This window comes from Amblyomma mixtum, chromosome 3 (assembly GCF_055824585.1).
Source record: "Amblyomma mixtum isolate Tamu chromosome 3, ASM5582458v1, whole genome shotgun sequence".
Taxonomy (NCBI): domain Eukaryota; kingdom Metazoa; phylum Arthropoda; class Arachnida; order Ixodida; family Ixodidae; genus Amblyomma; species Amblyomma mixtum.
The window spans coordinates 309,751,314-309,772,455 of NC_143014.1; the positions used below are offsets into that span (position 1 = coordinate 309,751,314).

The 21,142-nt window shown below is 46.5% G+C and overlaps 1 protein-coding gene across 3 annotated transcripts in view; it reads right to left on the bottom strand.

Annotated features, from left to right (window-relative positions):
• Window positions 1-10,193, bottom strand: part of LOC149355569 (golgin subfamily A member 1-like) — a 76,553-nt gene extending 66,360 nt beyond the window's left edge. Inside the window, exons 1-5 of one of the 3 annotated variants that reach the window (XM_089583900.1) lie at window positions 9,813-10,191; window positions 9,536-9,682; window positions 3,864-3,943; window positions 774-807; window positions 585-679 (exon numbers count right to left, since the gene is read on the bottom strand). In XM_089583900.1, the coding sequence (XP_089440026.1) occupies window positions 585-679; window positions 774-807; window positions 3,864-3,943; window positions 9,536-9,644 (318 nt within the window). In that variant the 5' untranslated portion in view covers window positions 9,645-9,682; window positions 9,813-10,191. Of the gene's footprint in view, window positions 1-584; window positions 680-773; window positions 808-3,863; window positions 3,944-9,535; window positions 9,683-9,812 lie in introns of all 3 variants that reach the window. The other 2 variants (XM_089583901.1, XM_089583902.1) reach the window with 2 other exon arrangements.
• Window positions 10,194-21,142: the final 10,949 nt, after the last annotated feature.

Genomic DNA, 21,142 nt, shown 5'->3' on the forward strand with positions numbered 1-21,142 from the left:
CACCTCGGGGGATTCCCCTGAACATTTGACCGAGGTATGTTTTTGTGGGCGCACTACTTGTGCAGTTTCCACATTGTTGCACACTAAGCGTGAAACGCAATCTAGTGAGCTCGGCCTCTGATTAATTGATAGATTCTCTAGTTTCTATGATGCTATATGGATATGGTGGCTTTTAGTGAGATAAGATAGCTGCAGTGATGACAACTATGTCCATAAGCCAATAGTACTAGCTCAAGTGGCTGCTGCACTTGAACTTGCAGAATGGCTCTTCGCAAGCAAAGATAACGCTGATAAAGCTTCACACTGGATACAGGTATAGTGACGTTAATTTCTGGGATGCCTACTTCAAGGTGCAAGAATAGAACAGCACCACGAGACATTTCAAGTAAATGCCAATTTAATTTGCCACGAATCTCCATCAGACAGATTTTTTTCTACCAGAACTTGCAGAACTCGGTTGAATGAACACAAACCAAGTGTATAATGACGATCAGCCAACACCAGTGACAGCAATTAAAGAAGTGTTAAGCACTAAGGCTTGCGTAACAAGTTTTCCGGGATCTGGAAGACAGAAGTGGACTTGCCCTCTTGATGAGCCGCAGCTTGTGGCAGACCTCCTCGTAGTCAGCACTGGTGGGCGCTGCCCTCTTGGGGGCGCCACCTTTCTGCTTGCCGGGCTCTGGGAGGCAAGGGAAAGAAGATGGCAGGCACAGGGCATCAAGGGTTGCTCAAGCTTGGCAAGGCAGGCAAGGCCATCAGACAGCAGGACTCACCATTTTCAGTCAAGCCACTGTTTGGCTGCAGTTTCTGAAAAGTGAAGCAGCACCACCAATTGTGAGAATTTAAAATTACAAAAACAGGTCTAATCGTCACAGCAAAATCGTGTCCACCCAAGTGTACAAACACCAATTTGGGTAGCCTGCATGCGGTCCTGACCTGCTCAGCTGAAGGAGACAGCACACAGTGAGCTAAGCACTCAAAACTGCTGCCCTTCCACACGCCAGAGCTACACCACGAGCCATGATGGACAGTGCAGAGAGGGTTTGGTTGGTTTGGTTTTATGGGGTTTAACGTCCCAAAGCGACTCAGGCTATGAGAGATGCCGTAGTGGAGGGCTCTGTAAATTTCGACCACCTGGGGTTCTTTAACGTGTGCTGACATCGCACTGTACACGGGCCTCTAGAATTTCTCCTCCAAAGAAATTCAACCGCCGCAGCCAGGATCGAACCCGCATCTTTCGGGCCAGCAGCCGAGCACCATAACCACTGAGCCACCGCGGCAGCAGTGCAGTGCAGAGAGGGATCGGTTTCCACGACCTCACTGAAATCCCATGGTCCCCTGTATGCTGCTTCTGACCTGACGTATGCACACAGCTGCATCCCCTTCTCTTCCTGTCACCGTGTGCTTGCTTATCTCTTATCATAAAGTGCTCTATGAGCATGAGCCACCGGTGACCCACAGATATTGCACGCTATCTTAATGCTACCATTCAACTTTCTGGCATGTTACTCTATCAGTTATATACCAGTCCAAGCAATCAACCTTCAGTTTCAAAGTAATCTGTAACTCAGCTGTGAAGCGGTTAATTTTGGTGCGGGACCGAACAGCATGGCGCACAAATTTTCTTACTGAGCACGAAAAACTCCCCAATACCTGGACCATCTAGCAAACCACTTTGGTTTTGTTGTTTTTTGGATGTTCACGATAATTTTTTTTAATGCCAGTAGTAGCAGTGAGCGTTAAGATGATGTCAGATAGTTTGGTTCTAGCAAACTAGCACAAACGTCAACTACTGTCCATCAGGGAGCATTGTTTTCTACCTGCTACCGGTTTACCAATTTTCCTAAGATGTAATAGGGGTGTTTGCAGTACTATGACCACCATTTTCCATCTGTCTACACTATGTGGCCAATGCCCAGCCCATCCCCCCCCCCCCCCCCCTCAAAAGAACCTGCCCCACTCATGGCGCTGTGCAGTGAAGCCAGTGCCATCCATGCGGTGCAGCAGATAGGTCATGAGATGAAACTAAGCTATTGTGCTCTTTCTCAAAAGTGGCAATAAGACTTCAGTCCATACGAATTAGTACGGATAGTGAACCTGAGCAAACAACCTTGAGCTGAATGCGATGACTTATCGCCGAGCTCCTAAGACAGCATCAATACTGGAGTAATGCCACCTTGTTTTCTGGTCTTTTTCTTCCCTACGAAGGCATTTTACTGCTCTTCTATTCTTGTTGGATGTCCGTAAGAGTCTTTCAACACTGAGGAGCTGTTTTGCACAGTGACACATGAGCCTTGGTTAATGAAGGTTTTCTTTCGTAGCTTAAAAGATTATCACGGTGCAACTACATTTTTTTTCCTCAACTTTTAGTCGCTTTAATTCGAAACATTTTTGTGCACAATTTACACATCACCCAAACTTTTTCTTTCTTGATAATATTCACATTTCTTTCTAAGTTCTGCTGTCATTTTCACTAGGTTTATCCATTTTACCAATTTTCTTGCGGATTAGAGTTATGCATTTGCTCTTTTAGTCTATCATTCAGAACAACACTGATGTTGATGTAGATGTACTTGTACTTCCCAGAAGCATCCAATAAAAATATCTGGAGAAAAAATAACTTTTATAACACCTCCAAAAAATAGCTGCTTTCTATGAGGCAGAAAACATTTTTTTGTACCTTAATGTATTTGTCAGTCAAACCACTGAAACATTCAGGTGTTTTTTTGGAATAAAGCAAAACTTTCTGTACATTTCAGAATTTCTGGAATATTTTTCTTTTTGCATTATAAGCCTAATATTTACTATAATTTTCAGCCAAGTTTGCATTAGACAAATAAATTTTCACACTACTACCTAATATTTCTACTTGAAATGCGTACTAACAGATAGTATATTTATTTAATTACATTTTGATGTGCTGCATGCTAATGTAAATTAACATAATTTTTTCAGTCAGAAGTAATAAAAAGAACCTGAAAAAAAATGGCCATTTTACCCTGGAACAGAAAGAGTTAAAAAGTTTCATCGTCAATATGCCATGCAGTGGCGTTCAGGGGACAATGCACGCTCGAAAACATGGTGTATAAGAGACAAATAAACAATTCAACCGTGCTTTCATTTGTTTATGGACTGCAGAAATAGAGGAACCTTCTGCTGACTCCATCGACATTCACATGAGCCACAATGTGTGAATACCTAGCATGCTGCAAACAGCAAAAAGCTTATGGAGGTCAGTCAGCAAAGACAAACTGTTGATGCCCTTGTTCACAACAGAGCAACCTGGGCGTGTAAACCACTTCATTTTCTTTTTTTCTTTTGCTTTCGTGAGTGACCATTATTAGATTTTTGTGGCAATATGCTTCATCCTGGCCAGACAGTATTCCATCAAAGGCTAGACTACATTAATATCTAATGACTGCCACCCCAGGCAAAATTGTAAGCGCTGTTTTGCTGGCTTTCACAGATATGCACCGATATGCCACAGCGGAAGTACCAATATGCGGGTAGAACAAATCACAACAGAAAGCAAAACTGACCATGAGAGACACTGGGTAAATATAAGCTAGCACACTCATTGTGAATACAGCTGGCAGCAAAAGTTTAAACTTGGTGTGTGTGGTTGGGAACAAATTTATTACAGCAGCGCCTTGCAGCTTAGTATTGATACCAGCAGATGGAGCATGCATGTCTCCTCATACTTGCAGCCATTCAGGTAAAAACTTGCATGACAGTGACAAAATAAATTTTTTTGTGCACCTGCACCCCGTACATTTTTTTTTTCTTTCTGACAACAGTACCAAGCCTACCCAACATTTTCCCACCCAGGCCAACAGCTTTCTTTCACCGGGCCCTGTACTGACCTTTGGTTTCTGCTCTCGATCACTGTCCGAGGCCTCACTACAGGTGCTCCGACCAGGCGTGCTGACACCACAGTCAGATGCTGCAACAGGTAACAAGTTTTTCTTCTCATGACAATGAAAAGCATACGCAAGGTCCAGCGGTGAAAAGCAACGCGAATGCTGCAATGGCAATTACAGTCTCCATTCACCTAATGCCAATCAAATAGTTGCACATGCAGAAGAATAAAATAACTGCGTGCCACAGCAAACAAACTCCATCAGTTATACCGAGCAGAGCACGTAAAGTTCCGCAGTGCAGACACCAAGAGCTTCGAACTGGTTTGAGCTGAAGCAACACAAACTTGAGACTGCAGAAGCGCCCCATCTATCATCGTCGGTTGCTGTAGCTGAGAGTATAAGCCCTTGAGTAATGAGTGTGAAGTTGAGGCACATCATCAAAAGCAGGTCTTGAGAGAAACTACAGATGCAGTGGAAACAGCAAGAATAGAAGCAGTGTATGTGAGCACAATATCCAATTACCAATAAAAAATGTACTAGGGTTTTATTTGGAGGCCAGGCAGTGTGTGCTGGTAATGACTGAATTTAGTCTCGATTGCTAACCTTTCTTCAATTTTTTCGTTTTTTCGGCTAGTGTAGAGAGAAGTACGTTTCATCTCTTGAAGACAAATCAAAATGCTCTCAGTAGGCATGTATATTACTTTGATATTGGGTACCCAAGAGAGGCGAACTTACTTCAGAATCTACACATTTTCATGTACATCACTTTGCAAATCTGCATAGTGTATAGTCACAGCAAGAAAAATACGAAGCATGCCTCTGCAATCAGACTCTCTGCTCATCAATTACCCAGCAAAAATTAAGGACTGTCTGATACTTATGCAAGCACCACTCGCGCATAAACATGGCGAACCTGCCTATTTTTTTTTCCACGAGATGAGGTAGGCGCGAGAGCACTGACGCACACTATGTATTGTTTTGGTCACAACTGTATACCACATGGGCATTTAACCTGTAATGCCCAGCGCATCACATAAGGTATGTAGAGATGTAAATATTTACATCAAATCATAACAGTATTGCACAAACCACTTTACCCGTGACATATTTATGAACGCAAAGACTGAGTTCTCTGTCTGATGTGCTGGAAGCCTGTGGAAAGATGAATCACTGCAAGAGGCAACGCTACCAGCAAAGCTTAAAATTTTAATGGGTGTACAACTCCATGAGCAGGTGATGGAATTATTTTGAATTTTACTTTATTATGAATTTTACTTCCGACCTTGCATGTATGTCCACGTATGCATACGCAGCTTTACTGTTCTAAGACATTCAAAAAATTAACCTAATGTGCTCATTTTATTTAATGTTAATCATATTTTTCTCAATAAATCCACCAGTTTTTTTTATATTTCTGCAATGCAGGGGCCTCAGACAACAAAATACTGCAAAATAAAAACTTACGCAGACATCTTCATTGCCTGAACATAACAGGGTTAAATTTTCTTGCCCTTCCCATCAAACACATTAATGACAGTGGAGCCCGCGGAGACCTAGTAGATACAGCAAACGCAAGTTTCACGACACTGGCCTAGCAGCTTAAACACACAACATTTTACAACACAAGGTGGGAAATGAAACAACAATGTAACATAGCTTCACAGCTAATGCAGCTCCGATTTAAGTAAACTAGGTCTTCGTTATACACCCTGAAATAATGATTTCATGCCTACATAGAAATGTCAAGGTGCAGTTCATTTACGTCGGATGCCTGATGCTCAAAATAGAGCTCAGTGTACGCAACTATACAGCTGGCCTTACAGGAACACTGGGGATTTCTTTTTTGGCTTTTTCTAGCCCATAAGAGCTCAGTCTTCGGTGAAAGTCCCGTTTCTGTCATTAGAATTCGGTAATCTATTGATACAGGCTGGCTCCAACTTGTCCTCAGGGTACCTTTAACTAGTCAAATCTACAACAAAAATGACCCATGAGTAGATGTTTTTAACAGCATTCATCATCACTGAAATAGGTGAGAACTGTGTACAGAAAAAAAATGGGACAACAGAGGTGACGACAGACTACGCTGGTCTTCATAAACGCAGTCTTTCTGTTGTACAATTTTTTCTATCCATGGTTTCCAGTCTATTTCCCAGAAAACACAGTCATCTGTCGCCTCCCTTACAGCCGTTTTTTTTTTTCTGAGCATTGTTTCCCACCTATTTCGCTGGCAATGAACCAACCAGCCCCTGTCAGCCCTGTTCTCAATGTTCCTATCAATGTTTCACCGAATACAAGTCCTTCACTGCAAGGCTCTGCGCACCACAGTAAACAATACATGTCGGACAGACCAGTTAGCTCTGCAGCACACAACAGCTGCAATCAACTAGTTCATCTGTGGCTGCTACAAGATAATGGAAGTTGTTGCAACTGCTTGCAAGGGTCAAAAGGGTGTTGGTTAAGAGAATAAAATGCTATACGCCAGCTCTTTCATGTATTTGCTTCACATTTGTAATATGTTCCTCGATGGCAGCACTGACATAGGTTCCTTGGACAGTTTTGGTTATGCACCTGTTTCTTGCTATTCCCCTGCATTGAGACAGTTCTGACAACACAAATACCACACAAAATGTCTACACACTGAAAAGTCAGCCAAAAAATCTCTAATGGTTTAAAATCTTTCATGCTCCTCTTATGTGAGTTAACTGAAATATTCAGTGAAATGACTATTAAATGGTTAGTTAACAAATTGTCAGCCAAAACTGCAGAATAAGAACCACATTCCCTTTCACCCTGAAGGCTTTTCTGAGCAGATGGTCAAGACCAATCCAGTCAGATTGTTCTCTGTTCTATTCTTAAAAAAGAGCCTCTCCCAAATGCAAAACGCTGGAGTTGTTCAAACACTGTGCATGCATAAAAGTGGGACTCATCTGTGTCACACAACCTTCCCACATGCTTTTGGACACAGTAGCTCGCTAATATGTGAAAAGAGCTCTCTCTGCTTTGTATGAAGTGTTGCGCTCATTACAACTTGCAAAGCACAAGTAGTGGCCGGACCACACTGAGAGACAACTTGCTGCACCACTATGCAGTGTGTTTGGGAACTAAAAAGGAGAGCATTTAATTCCAAAGATGGATACCAATCTTGGAGCTTTGTCTTGCAACTTGAATGAGCATAAAGTAAGAGGGACGACCTTCGTTAGTTACTATGATTACAGCAAGCCATAAAGGCCTGTTCAACAATTATTGTATGCTGCCAGTTTGTGCGCTACAAAACTGTGGGATTAAGTGAAAGTGCCATGAACAGCGAGCAGGTTCCATCTTTCCCACCCTTGCTTGGGAATCACCCAGTGTTCTTATCATACTGTCGAATTAACGTTTTATTCACTCTTTTTGTTGCTGTTGTCACTGAAAAGAAATGCAATATTAGTGACTGACAAAGACTGAAAAAACAGTAGCAGACCACCCCACCAAGTTAAATCGTGTTGGCCACGGCAGGTGCAACTGTCAGTGCACCTGTGCATGATCACTTGGCTGAATGGTGATCGAATCTCCAAAAGGCAAGGAGGCAATGAAAGAGAGAGCTCGGGGAGTGACGCACACCTCTGGACTAACAGAACCTTTTTCGTTCCCAGGCATGTCACACGGTGGCACTACGCTCTGAGCACTGCGGCCACCATCAGCACATTGCAGGCCACAGTGAGCCCAATAGCATATTATCGTTGGTACTAGCAAAGACTAAATCTCACAGCTTGTGCATGTGCGATAGCATCATCACACATGAACGCTCCATGAGATTTAGCTTCTGCCAGTAAAAGCATGAGTGCAGACAGAACTGTGCACAGTGCTTCAGCTACCTTAGTTTACGGCTTTACATGGCCATTAAAACAGTGATGACAAATGGGCACATTCATGACTGCTCACTGAAAAAGGTGCATTTAGATTAACAGCACACACACCTCGTGGTGTGACAAAGGATGACAATACAAACATCACACAGTATGCCCACAGCGTGGAAGCATGCTCAAAGACTGTCACTAAACAGGAAAGCATTAATAAAGTGAAGTGTTAGGTTGATGACTGATTAGACGAAAGCTTATTACCATCCTTTTCAAGAACCTTAGAAAAAAAAAAATCTCATGCCAAATGGCAGTCACTAGGCTGTAAAGCAATGCCACGAGCTAACGATACATAAAGTAATGATCAGTGACTATAAGGCATCCCCAGTTTGCTTTGAATTGTGATTAATGTGATCTCGGAACTTTTGTGCTCCCTTGCAGTGATATCAGGCTTTACAGTCAAGGTAGTGTTTAAAGAACGGTAAGACCATCTGCATGTGCATGCAAAATAAACTGCACATAAATGCACTACGCATGTTTAGCTAGAGCACCAAAAAAGAGCACCTAGATGAAATAGAAATTTACATCAAAACCTCAAGAAGCATCATTTTTATACCACGAAAACATGCACTTCTAAGGGAAACAACCATATATCACAGTCAATGGTTTCCTGCCACCGGGTATATGAAGAGAGACATTGTGTTGGCAGCTTAAGATGACCGAACAATGGTAAAAAGCCATTTAAACACTTTTACTCCTAATGTAAGCTGCAGTGACAGCTGCAGAGACAGTTACTGGTGACCATGCTCAGAGCACAGATTTATACTCTCCGCCTACCCAGCATTAAAGAAGCTTCAACATGATTGTTATGCTGAATTTTCTTCAAAGAGACGTTCACCATATAATTAAGTGTTATACTCAACTAATACAACCACTTAAAAGCAAAAAGCACATGAAACACTGACAAATGCAAGTAGTATAAAGTCCGAAAAGACAAAGCTAAACTATGGAAAAAGCATAAATGCACACGTGGATGAGAGGGTTCATGACCTCATGACAAAAACCTACAACAATTTTCCTCAATTGAGAAGGCTTAAGCTTTCCATATACACTTTTTCAATGAATTAAATGGTTTTACGCACGCTCACGGATCGTATGCACATTACAAAAATAAAGCAAGCAAAGCTAGGCAAGGTTTCAACAACTCCACTGTCACTGTTCTGTGGCCTGCTGGCTGAACAGCCTCTGATCTGTCTTGTACTGAGGTTAAATGTACAAACCACATGTGTGCCCAATTCTCGGCTCAATGCTTACAGAAGCCGAGAACACAGTGCAAAAGCAGGGCGGACGAGGAACCCACCGTGCTTCTGAGCTCTTTTTTGCTTTTCAGGCGTCAGCGAGCTGCAAGGTGACAGGATCACTTTTCAGCTCGCTATAAAACGCTTTATCTTTGGCATAATCAAGCTGACATCTCCTCACCTCACCTGCGTTACCCTTACCTTCGGGTGGACGCCGCAAAAGCTTATAAGACCTAACCATACGCGCTTCAGCGAAATAGGCTCTCTTGGGCGTCAGGAGCCTTTGCGGGTGGTAGCCCAACACCCACAGCGAGCTCTCGAGTTCAAAAGCGCCCGTAAAACCCGGGCCCGTCGCTGCTACGCGGCCGGAAGAGGTGCCTGCGAGAGCCTGCACACGCCTCGTTTGCTGTTTCGGGCATACTCCGCACAGCACGCGAGCCCAGACTCCGACCAACGTGCACGAGCAACTTTACGGCAGGTCTAAAACCCAGCGTGACGCAAGCGAAGTGAGGACAATTTCAAGCGAAATCTGGCAACGGACCTCTCCGGCTGTGAGTCGGTGTGGGCAGCTGGGGCGGCGGTGGAGGGATGCCGATGTTGAGCTCAGTCTGGTTTTCCTCTTCAATCTTCTTCTTCAACTTGGTGAACATTGCTTATCCGAAGCTCCTCCACGTCGGAGCGGTGCACACTACGCAAAAGAGAGCGAGCACCGGCACTCGGTGAACGGCATATCCACGCGGCCGAGCGAGGTCGGTCGAACGGCCAACCGAAACCAAAAGAGCAGACCGCCGATGTCACTACAGCTCTATGGGACTAACCTTCGACTTTACAGCTGAGGCAGAATTGCTACTCCTACGGCGAACCAACCCTTGGGAACGGACCTCAGTGAACAGTTGCCGTAGGGGTAGAATCGGGGGAGATGCAACGTCGCGTGCCACAAATTGACACTGCCGTCGTAATCTGTGCCACTCGCGGACAAGCCATAATGATAAAAGCTAAATTTCTCAAAGCGGGGGATAAATGGGTCACAGGAACGAAGATGACAGCGATTTTCGCTTGAGCTCAGCTGACGAAAGCGAGCGATAAAAACACAGCATCTTCGTCGTTTGATCCGTCCTGTTTACCGCGAACCGGAAGCCGATCGCGATCAGATGACGCAGACAGGAAAAGCCTTACTTCTTACATAGAGAGATTACAGTGAACTAGAAGTATTGGGTAGTGGAAAAAGCGGCGGCCGCGGCGCGAAGCATATTGTGTAGAAGCTCGCCAGGTGGCGCGCGCGCTCACTTCCCGAGCACAGCTGCGGCGAGCGGCTGACGCGGTTCGCGAGCAATACGCAGTGAGGAGATCGGCGGCGCGGGCTTTTATAACTCCGCTTTAAATTTTTCTTCAGGCAGAATATGTCAGTGTAACATTAATGTAAACATTATCAGGATTCGGAGCCCAGAGTATGCAGCGCTTTGCATTTACTTGTAACTTTTTTTTTCGTAATTATCGCCGTTCGTCCCGCATATTTTTTTGCAGCGGCAAACCGCGCTTTGAAATTAAATTGATGTTTTCTTTTTTACTCTGCTGAACCAGATCCGAGGCATGTTGGAAACAGAACAGGTCGATGGCCCAAAAGCATGCATAATGCTGTATTTCTCCAGCAACATGATTGAAGCACGCGATGAACATGCGCATTTTGGAAGGATGAGCCTCCTGCAGACAGATGTTTATTCAAAGTCTCAATAAAAATTTAAAAAAAATACTGCAAGAGAAGAGCTCCATGGCAAAGTGTACACAATACTATATGCATACTTATGTGCAGCGGCTCAACTTCAAATATTTTGAAGTATCCCGACTCTTATTTTTGGACCGGTTTAGGGACTTCACAAAGAAGTGAAGCCTTGTGGTAACATAAAAAGCTACAACCTGCGCTGTCAATGATTGTGCATGGCTGCCGCATCCTATCCTGTCTTGCTGATTGCTCTTAATAAGAGCGAGAACATCCATCACGCTCTCATGATGCAGCTCTTGTGTGCTGAATGTGGTGGTGAAAAGGTTTTCCAACCTTCGAATAAACCTAAAAAGCCATCCGGTTGGGTACAGCAGGCCACCATTGTCACGTAGCCTGGTGTATTGAGCTGCATCAAGACGACTCACATCCTCCTTCTGAGTAAGAAGCAATTTGTGACATTCATCACACTCTAACTTCGGCAGAAACTTTCTGGCCACATAACCACAAATGTAGAAAATTAGCCGATCGTCGCTTCTTGCAGACACATATGAAGTGTGGTCTAGTACAGGGATCTGCTCTTGATGTGTGCTAGGAATGTCCTGATCATTAAGAATGCACTCAACCATATCAGTCTTGCCTGTCTTGGAGCCTTCAATCATGTCTGGCTCAAGGAGGGCTGTGAGAATACCAGGCTCAGCATTTCCACTGCTAACTGATCTCGCAAGTCCGTAAAAACTTAAACAGGATACAGTAATTGCAAACTGCTGGGATGTCGGGTGGGTATTGCAGCCACTTGACTGCCTCACTATACCGAACAGATTTTCGATTGGGTCCTGACTCAGCTTTGAAGTCATCAGGTACTTGAACTTAACATTCTTTGTCAGATAAGTCAGCAAAGAGAGAGTGCTTGCGACCGTTACTCTCAAGCCAACTGCAGTAGAAGCAGAAAGGAAGCCGCCTCGACCCCCTGCATGGAGCTCCCATTCGGTGATGTACGTCAAAAACGAGAGCAGCTTTTCTTCTGAAGCTGAATCTGGCCGCAGGGCTTGGCTGGGGAATCTGGATGTCATTATTTCGATGACGTCTCGGATCATCCTGCAACAATAAAGCACAAAGAAGGCATTTATTTTCTTATATCTACTTTATACCCAAATAAACAGCGATGTAATTTTTACAGGTATGAGATGGTTCCGCCTAAGAAAAAGTTGCGAGCTTAAACTTACCCAAAGAAGATGAGCACTGCTTGAATGCTTCCACAGTAGCGTTCCAGCTCCGTCTCATAGAGTCGAAGGCCACTCAGCACCTTGTCACTGAACAGTTGGAACGCGTAAGTCACTCTCATCTTCTCAAAATTATTCGGGTTGGTATGGCGACTTGTTATTCCCGGCATGGCTTGGAGAGTGACATTGCAGCCGTCAAGCTCTAGTGCCTTACGCAGTGGACGGAGGGAGACCTGTAGCAGAAACATACAGACAAAATAATCGATGGTTTTACCTTACACTAATACAAACCTATGCATGTAAAGAAGAGCTGCTAGCAAAAGGTGAAATGCAAAGAAAAAGTTGAGCTATGTTACCTCGCCTGCTGGTGTGTTGAAGCTACTCTTCATGAGCCCATTTCTCAGACACTTGATGAGGTGCGGAAAGTCAGACACAAAATGAAGTGAGCGGCTTGCATCAACTGGATGCTGCACTTTGCACTTTGTGAGTGAAGGAGATGCTCCAATGCCCATCAAAGACCACATGTTTCTATTCCAGGTCGCCCCATCACTTGTGATGAAGTCGACAAATAATCCTGCATTTTCTGCCAGGATAACTGCCTCTGTCATAATTTTTGCAAGCAAGCTGCCTTTTACATTTCCATGAGTGGCAAATACAGCCAGGATCTGTGTCCACTTCCCAACAAATGGCACAAAACAAATGACCATCCCATGGTCACATATAACGTGCTTATCAGTTCTTGGTGTAAACTGGCCTAGGTCGACAAATCCTTCAATCAGTGCACCGGATGTAACTGTAAGGTTTTCTGAAAGCTTCATCTCATCAACAAGCAATCCACCATGCCTTTTAAAAGGATCCATCGTGCTTGTTTTTTCCTTGAGTACTCTGAAAATTTTGGTGTTAAATCCAAATCCGGTCCTATAAGATTTTAAGTAATTGGACAATGTTGTTCTTGTTGGGAGAGCAAGAATATTTTGCTTGCGCATGTGCTCATAGAGTTTGGGGCCTTTCATCTTCATAATTATGCATTCTAAGACCCAGCTCTTTGTATAGCTCATTCCCTGCATGCCTTTACGTTTAGCTGCTGCAAACATATGAATAGCAGCCTCTTTCTGTTTTGATGACAGTGTTTGAAGTTTGTTCTCAAGGGCTTCTTTACTGATTTTTGAGCTTTCAGTTTTCATCTTGGAAACCATCTGTTGAAGGGTGCTCACATGTGAGCCCAGACGCTTCGTCCTTTGCCGGGCAAGCTTCAAGTGCTTTGAAATATTCCTCTTCAGAGGCTTTCTTGCCTTGAGCCGGCACTGTCTTGATTGTAGGCTTTTCCTTAGATAGCGGCATGGCACACAGGTGGCACCTAAAACACAAAGAAAAAATTAGAAGGGGTTAGTCATTCTGTTTCAGAACAGTTACGCACCGTCCACTACAATACTCAAAAAATAAAATGACACAGCAGACAAGGCCACAAGCCAAGATTTTATATTTGCTTGTGGCATTGGAGCATCATTTTTACAATCCAAACATATATTTCACTTACAACCTTTAATAATGAAAATCACAGGCAACATTGTTGAAGTCGAATGGGCAGTTTCCTGTTAGTGCTGTAAACAGCTTGTGAGAGTAGTAGTAGTAAAAGACTTTTAATCAACCATAACTTACAGGCCGAGCATTTCGACCGCCTGGGCGACCAGAAGCCGCTGTTCTTCTTCCCCTTCAGCGCCAAGCCAGTCGAGCCAGGCGGTGATAGATAGAGAGGGTGGGGGGAAGGAACTCGACTGCTGAGCAGCCGGGCAATAGAATAGGCAATGGGCCAGGTCCGCATAGATACAGGGGCAGTTGGGACAGGAAGGGTCCGATCGATAGCGATAGAGGAAGAGGCGGGACGGGGTGATAACTGCATTCATCTGAATGTGCCGAAGAAGGCGAGACTCCGGCACCGTGAGTGATGGATGAGGGGGAGGGTAAAGGCGTTTGTCGAGGCGGAGCTCAAGGTAGACCTCTTTTATGGTGCGGCGAAGGGTGAGTCTCCCACCGTCCTCCGAGGGCTTGGGCCAGGGGATCAACGGTGCCCGGAAAAGTGTGTCGCGGGCGAGCTGATGGGCCAGCTCATTGCCGTCAATCCCTGAATGCCCAGGGACCCAGCGGAGGAAAACGATGGAAGGCTGCAGTGCGGAGACCGCTCGTTCGACCTCCTGTTGGAGAGAAGGGGTCAGGGTGCGTTTCTGTATGTGGTGTATAGCGGCTTGTGAGTCCGAATAGACTGTGTACTCTTGGAGAGAGGGAAGGAGGGAAAATGACTGGAGGGCATGCGCAATGGCGAGGACCTCGAGGGACAATGCGTCTGGAGGGTGTAGATACGGCCCGCTGGTGTGGGTTTCAGGAGCAGGGAGGTGTGGATGGTACAGGGCGTAGCCGCAGGAACCTCGAGGAGCCACGAAGGAGGCATCCGTGTAAGCTACACCCTGGGTATCAAAGAGAGGGGAATGGTGCTGTGCGGCCGCATGACGACGTCCGGCGTGCAGGACGGGGGACATGTTGGTCGGGAGGGGAAGGATACGAAGATTGGGGGCGGGGGTGGGAATAGGAGAGGTAAACGGGGAGATTGGAATGGGCGAGATACCCGCTTGAGTCAATAACCACTGACCCTGACGGGTAAGGGAAAGCCGGGCAAGCTGCGAGTCACGATGGAGACTGAGAAGAGAACGAAGAGGATGGAAGAGGCCTGTGGCAAAGAGCTTAGTGGTAGAGGTAGTGATAGGGAGGTTGAGAGCTGCCTTGTAGAGGCCCACAAGGGCAGTCTCGAGAGCGTTAAGTTGAGTGCAGTCTCGAGTTGAGGGCAGTCTCGAGAGCGTTAAGTTGAGTGAAGGAAGGGTAGGGTGCAAAGTACAAGACCTTGTTGAGGGCCAGCGCGTGGGCAACTCGGCACGCGTGAGCCTCGTGGAGACCTGAGCGTCGAGAGACCACGCGCCGCAGGAGATGAGTTACAGAGTGGCAGGTGGTGACAGCGCGGTGAAGGGATTGCACATTCTTAGCCGCATGCAAAGGGAAGCCAAGAACTTAGCACTGTGTGACGACAGGAATGGGAGAGCCAGAAAGGTGGAGAGAGACGAAGTGGTTGTGTGAGCGCTGGTAGGAGGAATGGCTGAGAAGGAGAAGCTCGGATTTCTCAGGAGCAGGAGAGAGGCCAGCGGTGGTGAGAAAGGAGTCGATGAGATCTAGGCCACGTTGCAGGGTGTCCTGTACGTGACCGGGAGAGCCAGATGAACACCAGAGAGTGATGTCATCGGCGTAAAATATATGATGCAGGTCGGGAATTTCAGCTAGCTGGGAGGCGAGAGGGGCCATAGCAAGATTGAAAAGGGTAGGAGAGAGAACAGCACCTTGAGGAGTGCCTCGGGTGAGGTTGTGGGGGTCGGACAGATAGGTGTCGACTCGAAAGCGAGCGACACGTTTAGAGAGGAATGAGCGGATATAACAGTACATGCGGGAGCCACAGTCTAGGGAGGCGAGTTGGGAAAGGATGTGGTCGTGGCAAACACCGTCGAAGGCCTTGCGAACATCGACGGTCACAAGTGCGTGAATTTGAGTGGGGGTAGGTGACAGAAACGTGTGCTGGAGAACCAGAAACATGTCCTGTGCACAGACGTGGCGTCGGAAGCCGATGAGAGAATGAGGGAAGAACTCCCTCGTCTCGAGAAAATTAGAGAGGCGAGTCAGGGCCATTCGCTCAAGGGTCTTACCAACACATGATGTCAGGGAGATTGGGCGGAGGTTAGAGAGAGAGGGAGGCTTGCCCGGCTTTGGAATCATAGAAATGAGGGAGGAGGTCCAGGAGCTGGGCAGGCAGCCGCTGTCCCATGCATCATTGTAGGTTTTAAGGAGGAATTCTTTGGCGCAGTCAGGAAGGTTGCGAAGTGTGGTGTATGTAATGGCATCCTCACCGGGAGCCGAGCGTGTAGCATTAGCAGCCAGAGCCGATTCGAGCTCCCGGAGAGTGAAGGATTGGTCCAGATCGGGGTTAGGTCCACCGCAGTACACCGGGTAGGAGGGTGCCAGAGGGGGCGGGAGATAGAGAGAGGCGAGCTGATCAAAAACATCGGAGGGAGTTCCTTGAGTGAGGGCTTTAGCTAGAGTGGGAGCAAGGGCAGGCTTAGTGCCAAGGAGGGATTTGAAGAGAGACCATGTGGATCGCGAGTGCAATGCAGAGTCAAGACGGTCACAAAGAGCACTCCAACGAGAGTGCTCGAGGGAGGCGCAGTGGGCGACGATCTCGGCCCGCAAAGCAGTGATCCGGGAGGAAAGTTGGGCATTGTGTGGTTGGGAGCGAAAGGAGCGTTGAAGACGTTTACGGCGACGCCATAAACGGAGAAGGTGAGGATCTGGGTCTTGGATTGGGTAACGAGAGCGAACGCGACGGCTACTGGACGTGAGCGCTGCAGAGATGCGCGACGTCCAGTCGTCGTAGGATTGAAAGGAGTCGGAGGCGAGATTAGTGCGAAAAGCATGCCAGTCAGTGTGAATAATCGGATGACAGCGAGGGATGTGGGAGAGAGAAGTGGTGATATGGATGAGAAAGTGGTCACTTAGAAGAGTTTCGGCTGTCACCTGCCAGTGAAAGGAAAGTGAACCCCGAGAGAAAGTGAGGTCGGGTGTCGTAGGGCGTTGTGAGGCAGTGCCCGCTCGAGTAGGAGAGCCAGGAGTATTAAGAAGGGTGAGGTGGCGTTCCTGGGCCAGAAAATGGAGGAGGCGGCCGGGTTTGAGGGTTTGTGGGTAGCCCCAGAGTGTGTGAGGGGCATTAAAGTCACCACCAAAGAGGAGATGGGAGGTAGAAGAAAGAGAGTGAAGGAATTTGCCCAGAGCAGAGAATAAAGAGGAAGTGACAGGGGGGTTGTAAAAAGACAAAAGGACGAGTGAGATGCGGGAAGAAGGGTGGTAATAAACCACACCAACTAAATATTTAAGGAGGGTGGAGGGGATGTCAATTTGTGAGAGTATATTCCTAGTTTGTACTTGGATAGGCAGAATGGCTTTATGATGTGATATTCATGGGAATTGCTGATATAAATGATGAGCCTTAAAGACAGGTAAAGTTTGGATATGAGTGGCAGCTGCCCTACAAGAAAGTTGAGAGTAGTTTTTTTCAAATGTTTCAAAGCATGCGTTATTCCACAGACGAAAAAGATCAATTGCACACTGTCACAGTGCTAATTGATTTCTTACTAGTGAACGAGTGCTTACCTTCTTTGCTTACTAGTCCCGAGCAAGATCGGCTGAAAACAGTGCCTTGTGCAATGTCAACAGATTGCTTGAGGTGGCATGTGATGTCCCTACTGTGGTTGTTCTCAAACTCTTCTCGGTCCATTGCACCCTTGCAGGGAATAGCAGTATCTGCGTCTTTAAACATCTCTTCCGCCTCCTTTACCGATCGTACAGTAACATCCTTGCTTTCTTTGCCACGTAAGTAAAAGCGGGCGGTAACAGCGTTTGCGCAGTCACTTGTGAACATCAACACTCTTTCGTGAAAAAGCGCAAATGGATTTCTGCTCACGCTTGTCGTGGCAAAGAGAACTCCATCGAAGTCCGCTGCGTCAATTCTTGACCACCTATTTGGGACGCTCACACTGTTTGCGATCGTTTGGAGATCAGCATGCTCGGCTACTGTCACATCGAGGCTGTCGTTGTCATCTGAAATAACACCTGCCGGCGTCGACTCGTGGACATCAGAACGAGACAACCGCGCCTTCTTTGTGCGTGCTGTTGGGCACACAGCAACGCGTTTTCTCTCCGGTCTTTTCTGGCGCATTTCCTTTGAGAGATAGGACGGCAAATCGGGCAGGAGCGTGGGCACCGCGTCGTCGGTTAGCGTAGGTTTACCACGAGGTATTCTTACCTCCTGACCATTAATAAAATGCACATAGTCGCGCAAAATAAAATGCGCTTCAAAGTGCCTCTCGCATACGGCTGACGTCTCGGAGAGTGGCTTATCTTTGCGGTGAAGGTTCCTCTCCCATTGTTTCCGCCGGTCATTGTCTTTAGGTACTCCAAAAAGCGACAATGTGCGCCCGTCTGATTCTCGAAAACCGGGATACCCGCTCTTGCATCCGGGCGCATAGCAATGCGTATCAACTTTCTTCCTCTTCTTTTCCATGATCCAAAATAGAAGAGAGAAATGGTCACACTCGGCGCTTTCGATAACTTCACTTGTGGAAATCTGCAAAGCACAACACGCTGACTCGTAGCACCAACCGCGAAGAACTATGCGACAAGGCACTATCGGCTATGCAGAAACGTCAGGATCTCGCGCGGTCTCCTCGGGCATGTCCTCGGGAAGAGCACGCCAGCGCCCCTAGCGGCAGTCTGCGCTCGCGGCTTCACGCGGCCAGTGCGCCCACCCCTCCGCTTTTTCCACTACCCAATACTTCTAGTTCACTGTAGAGAGATCATAACTTTCTACACTAGAGCGCTATTAATGAAGCCCTTTCATATGGATCAGATGACGCACACAGGAAAAGCCTTCAAGTTACAGCTTACATAGAGAGACCATGACCTTCTAAACTAGAGCGCTATTAATGAATCTGTTTAAAATAATGCATAGGCGCCGCCATGCTTGTTGTACTCGAGCGCCGCCTACCACCGACTTGAGACAAGCCAATCCAGAAATCCAATTCGGTGGTAGCGCGCGTTTAAGGCCGTTGTACGATCGCTTTTGAGCGGATCCGCCAGGCAGGCGGACTGGCGGACCGAACGACCAGACAATAGGCATTCGCCCCGTTCGGCAGGCGAAAGGAAAGTTGGTGAACTTCAACTTTGGGGCGGACGAGCGAACCGCCCGGCGACCGAATTGCAGCGATTGGCTGCTTTTTACGTGACGTAGGCATCCGCTCCTGCCGGGCAAGATGGCCGTCCGTCGACTGAACTGGGGAGCGAGGCATAGGTCGTGGCTGTAGTGGTGGCATCTATGCCGCGAGGCATACTATATTGGCCACATGTTGATATTACGAGTGTTCAGAGCGACTGCGAACTACTCCGCGTGCAGCAGCGGCGAGCAGCGACAGTGCTTTTACATCAAGGCAGTGAAATGTGCACCTTCGAGAGCTCACTACGCACGCCGTGCTTTCGGAATGCTGAAATGAACGTGGCGTTGTGCAGCTAGTCGCATTCGTTGCGATGGTTGCAGTGATCGCGACCGAAGCGTGCACACGACGTTGTTGCTGGCTACGCATTCGTTACCATTTTGTTCGCGATTCGTGTTGGCACTGTGCTTGAGAATTGCCGTGTGTGCGACGTGACGCGACGCGAGCTTGGCTGCACGGCCGTAGGATTGTTTTGCGGCGACAACAGCGATGTCGCCATCCTCTGCGCTTTGGTGCTCCATTCAGTACGTTTTGTGATGATGGGTGCTCGGGTTACGACTCGCCGGAGAAACTGTGTAACCTGTGTGAAAACATCGGTGCAGTGCAAATGTAACTTCGGGAGCGTCATTTCTTTTTATTTCCTGCCGGCTGTGCGCACATTTGCCTGCAATAAACATATCGGCGTGATGAATGGGTGACTGAAGACTTCCGCTTTCGGTTTAGGTTGTAACATGGAAACAAGAATCATTGCTGCTTTTGAATCACGACTGATTGACAGTGTACAAATCTCTAATATGTGCCAACTCATAAGTCTGTTTTCATGAGCATTTGAATTGATGTAGCGCAGAAAAAAAAAAGTGTGGCAGCAGCTTATGCAATCAAAACTGACCACAGAGCAAGTTGAGCATAACGAGTCTTGATGAAAAAGAAGAAAAAAATATTGAGAAAACCTTTGCCATTGCTTTTTTTCTCTTTTTGCTTAGCAGTGTAAAGTCAATATTGACAAATGCTTGGCAGTATTCAGTTTAAGTGGGATGTTGGTTTCCACTGCAATCAGAAAAATACAGTGGTCTTGAAGCACCTCATAGGCAATGACAGTGTCTGTTGTTGATTTTGCTCATGGTCCTTTTCGATCCGGGGATCAGTGGTACGAAACTGGATGTGTTCGCAATGCTATTGTTGCAGAGCTGCTTGCGAAATCGGCCTTATTGGTGTTAAGTGGTTGTTCAGCGGTGCTTCCTGGGTCAGCCGCAGCACTTTGTTTAACAAGCCATTCTCGAAGCTTTGAGAAGATCTTGTCGATGCACTTGCATATGTCTGTCTGCTTCCACCTTCATTTGCCTGTGACTGCTTGCTACAGACATGACTACTTGCAGACTGCAAAATAAGCCCTGTGGAGCTGGTAAAGCTACGCTAGGAACAAAGACGATGGTAACATCACTGCACAGCGTAGCAATTCTTGCTCTGTTGTCGTCCCTTAGCACAGTTTCGACATGCCAACTTGCCACCGGTGCACCCCACAGTACGCTATGATCAAGTTCTGTGAAATTTACGGAAAGCAACAACGGGAGAGGAAGTAGGTTGTATAGGCATATCTAGTGCATGCTGTACAGATAGCTTCCTGCCTTATTATAGCCTGGCCCCTCTGTTTTTAATCCTTCATCACCCAGCACCTATGGCCCTATTTGTGTTATTGGCATGTGCTGCAAATCACCAAACACATTTCATACTCTTGACCCTGCTAGATTGTTTTGGCCCATTAAGTTGTTTGATTCAAATCGGCAAGCTTTTAGAAGACATTTCTGCAATAGCCAACTTTTTCTTGTTCTTCACGACATGCACCTTGACTGCAACATCCCCCTATGATGCTTTTGTTCTTTGCTTTGAAAAAGCATGCATTTCCCCTATTTATGTGAGGCTGGTTTTCTCGTGCTTTAACTTGCATCCAATAGCTCTAAACTGGATCCAAGCTTAAACAGCCAGCCTTCGGCAGATTTCCCTTGCCAATTCTTATGTATCTTGCCTTTTCCTGCAATCTCGGACGTCCGCCAAGGCACTCCTTTGGGCCTCAGCTTTTCATTACTTGCATTATTACCGTCCCTTCAGTGTTTTGTCATATGCCTTCAATGACAGCCATATGGTGTGTGCCATATTGCAATCAATACCAGCATTTCAGTTGTTCAAAACAACAATTAGCATGCCCTAGATTGTCCTGTTTGCTAATGTTACTAAGAATGCAGTAATATTGTTTTTTATTGTCAGCATTACATTTTGCCAACTTATAAGGCCTTCCGATAAAGGTATATTCACTGTATACTGGTTCAAATACCTAATAATCCTCATACACCCACCCA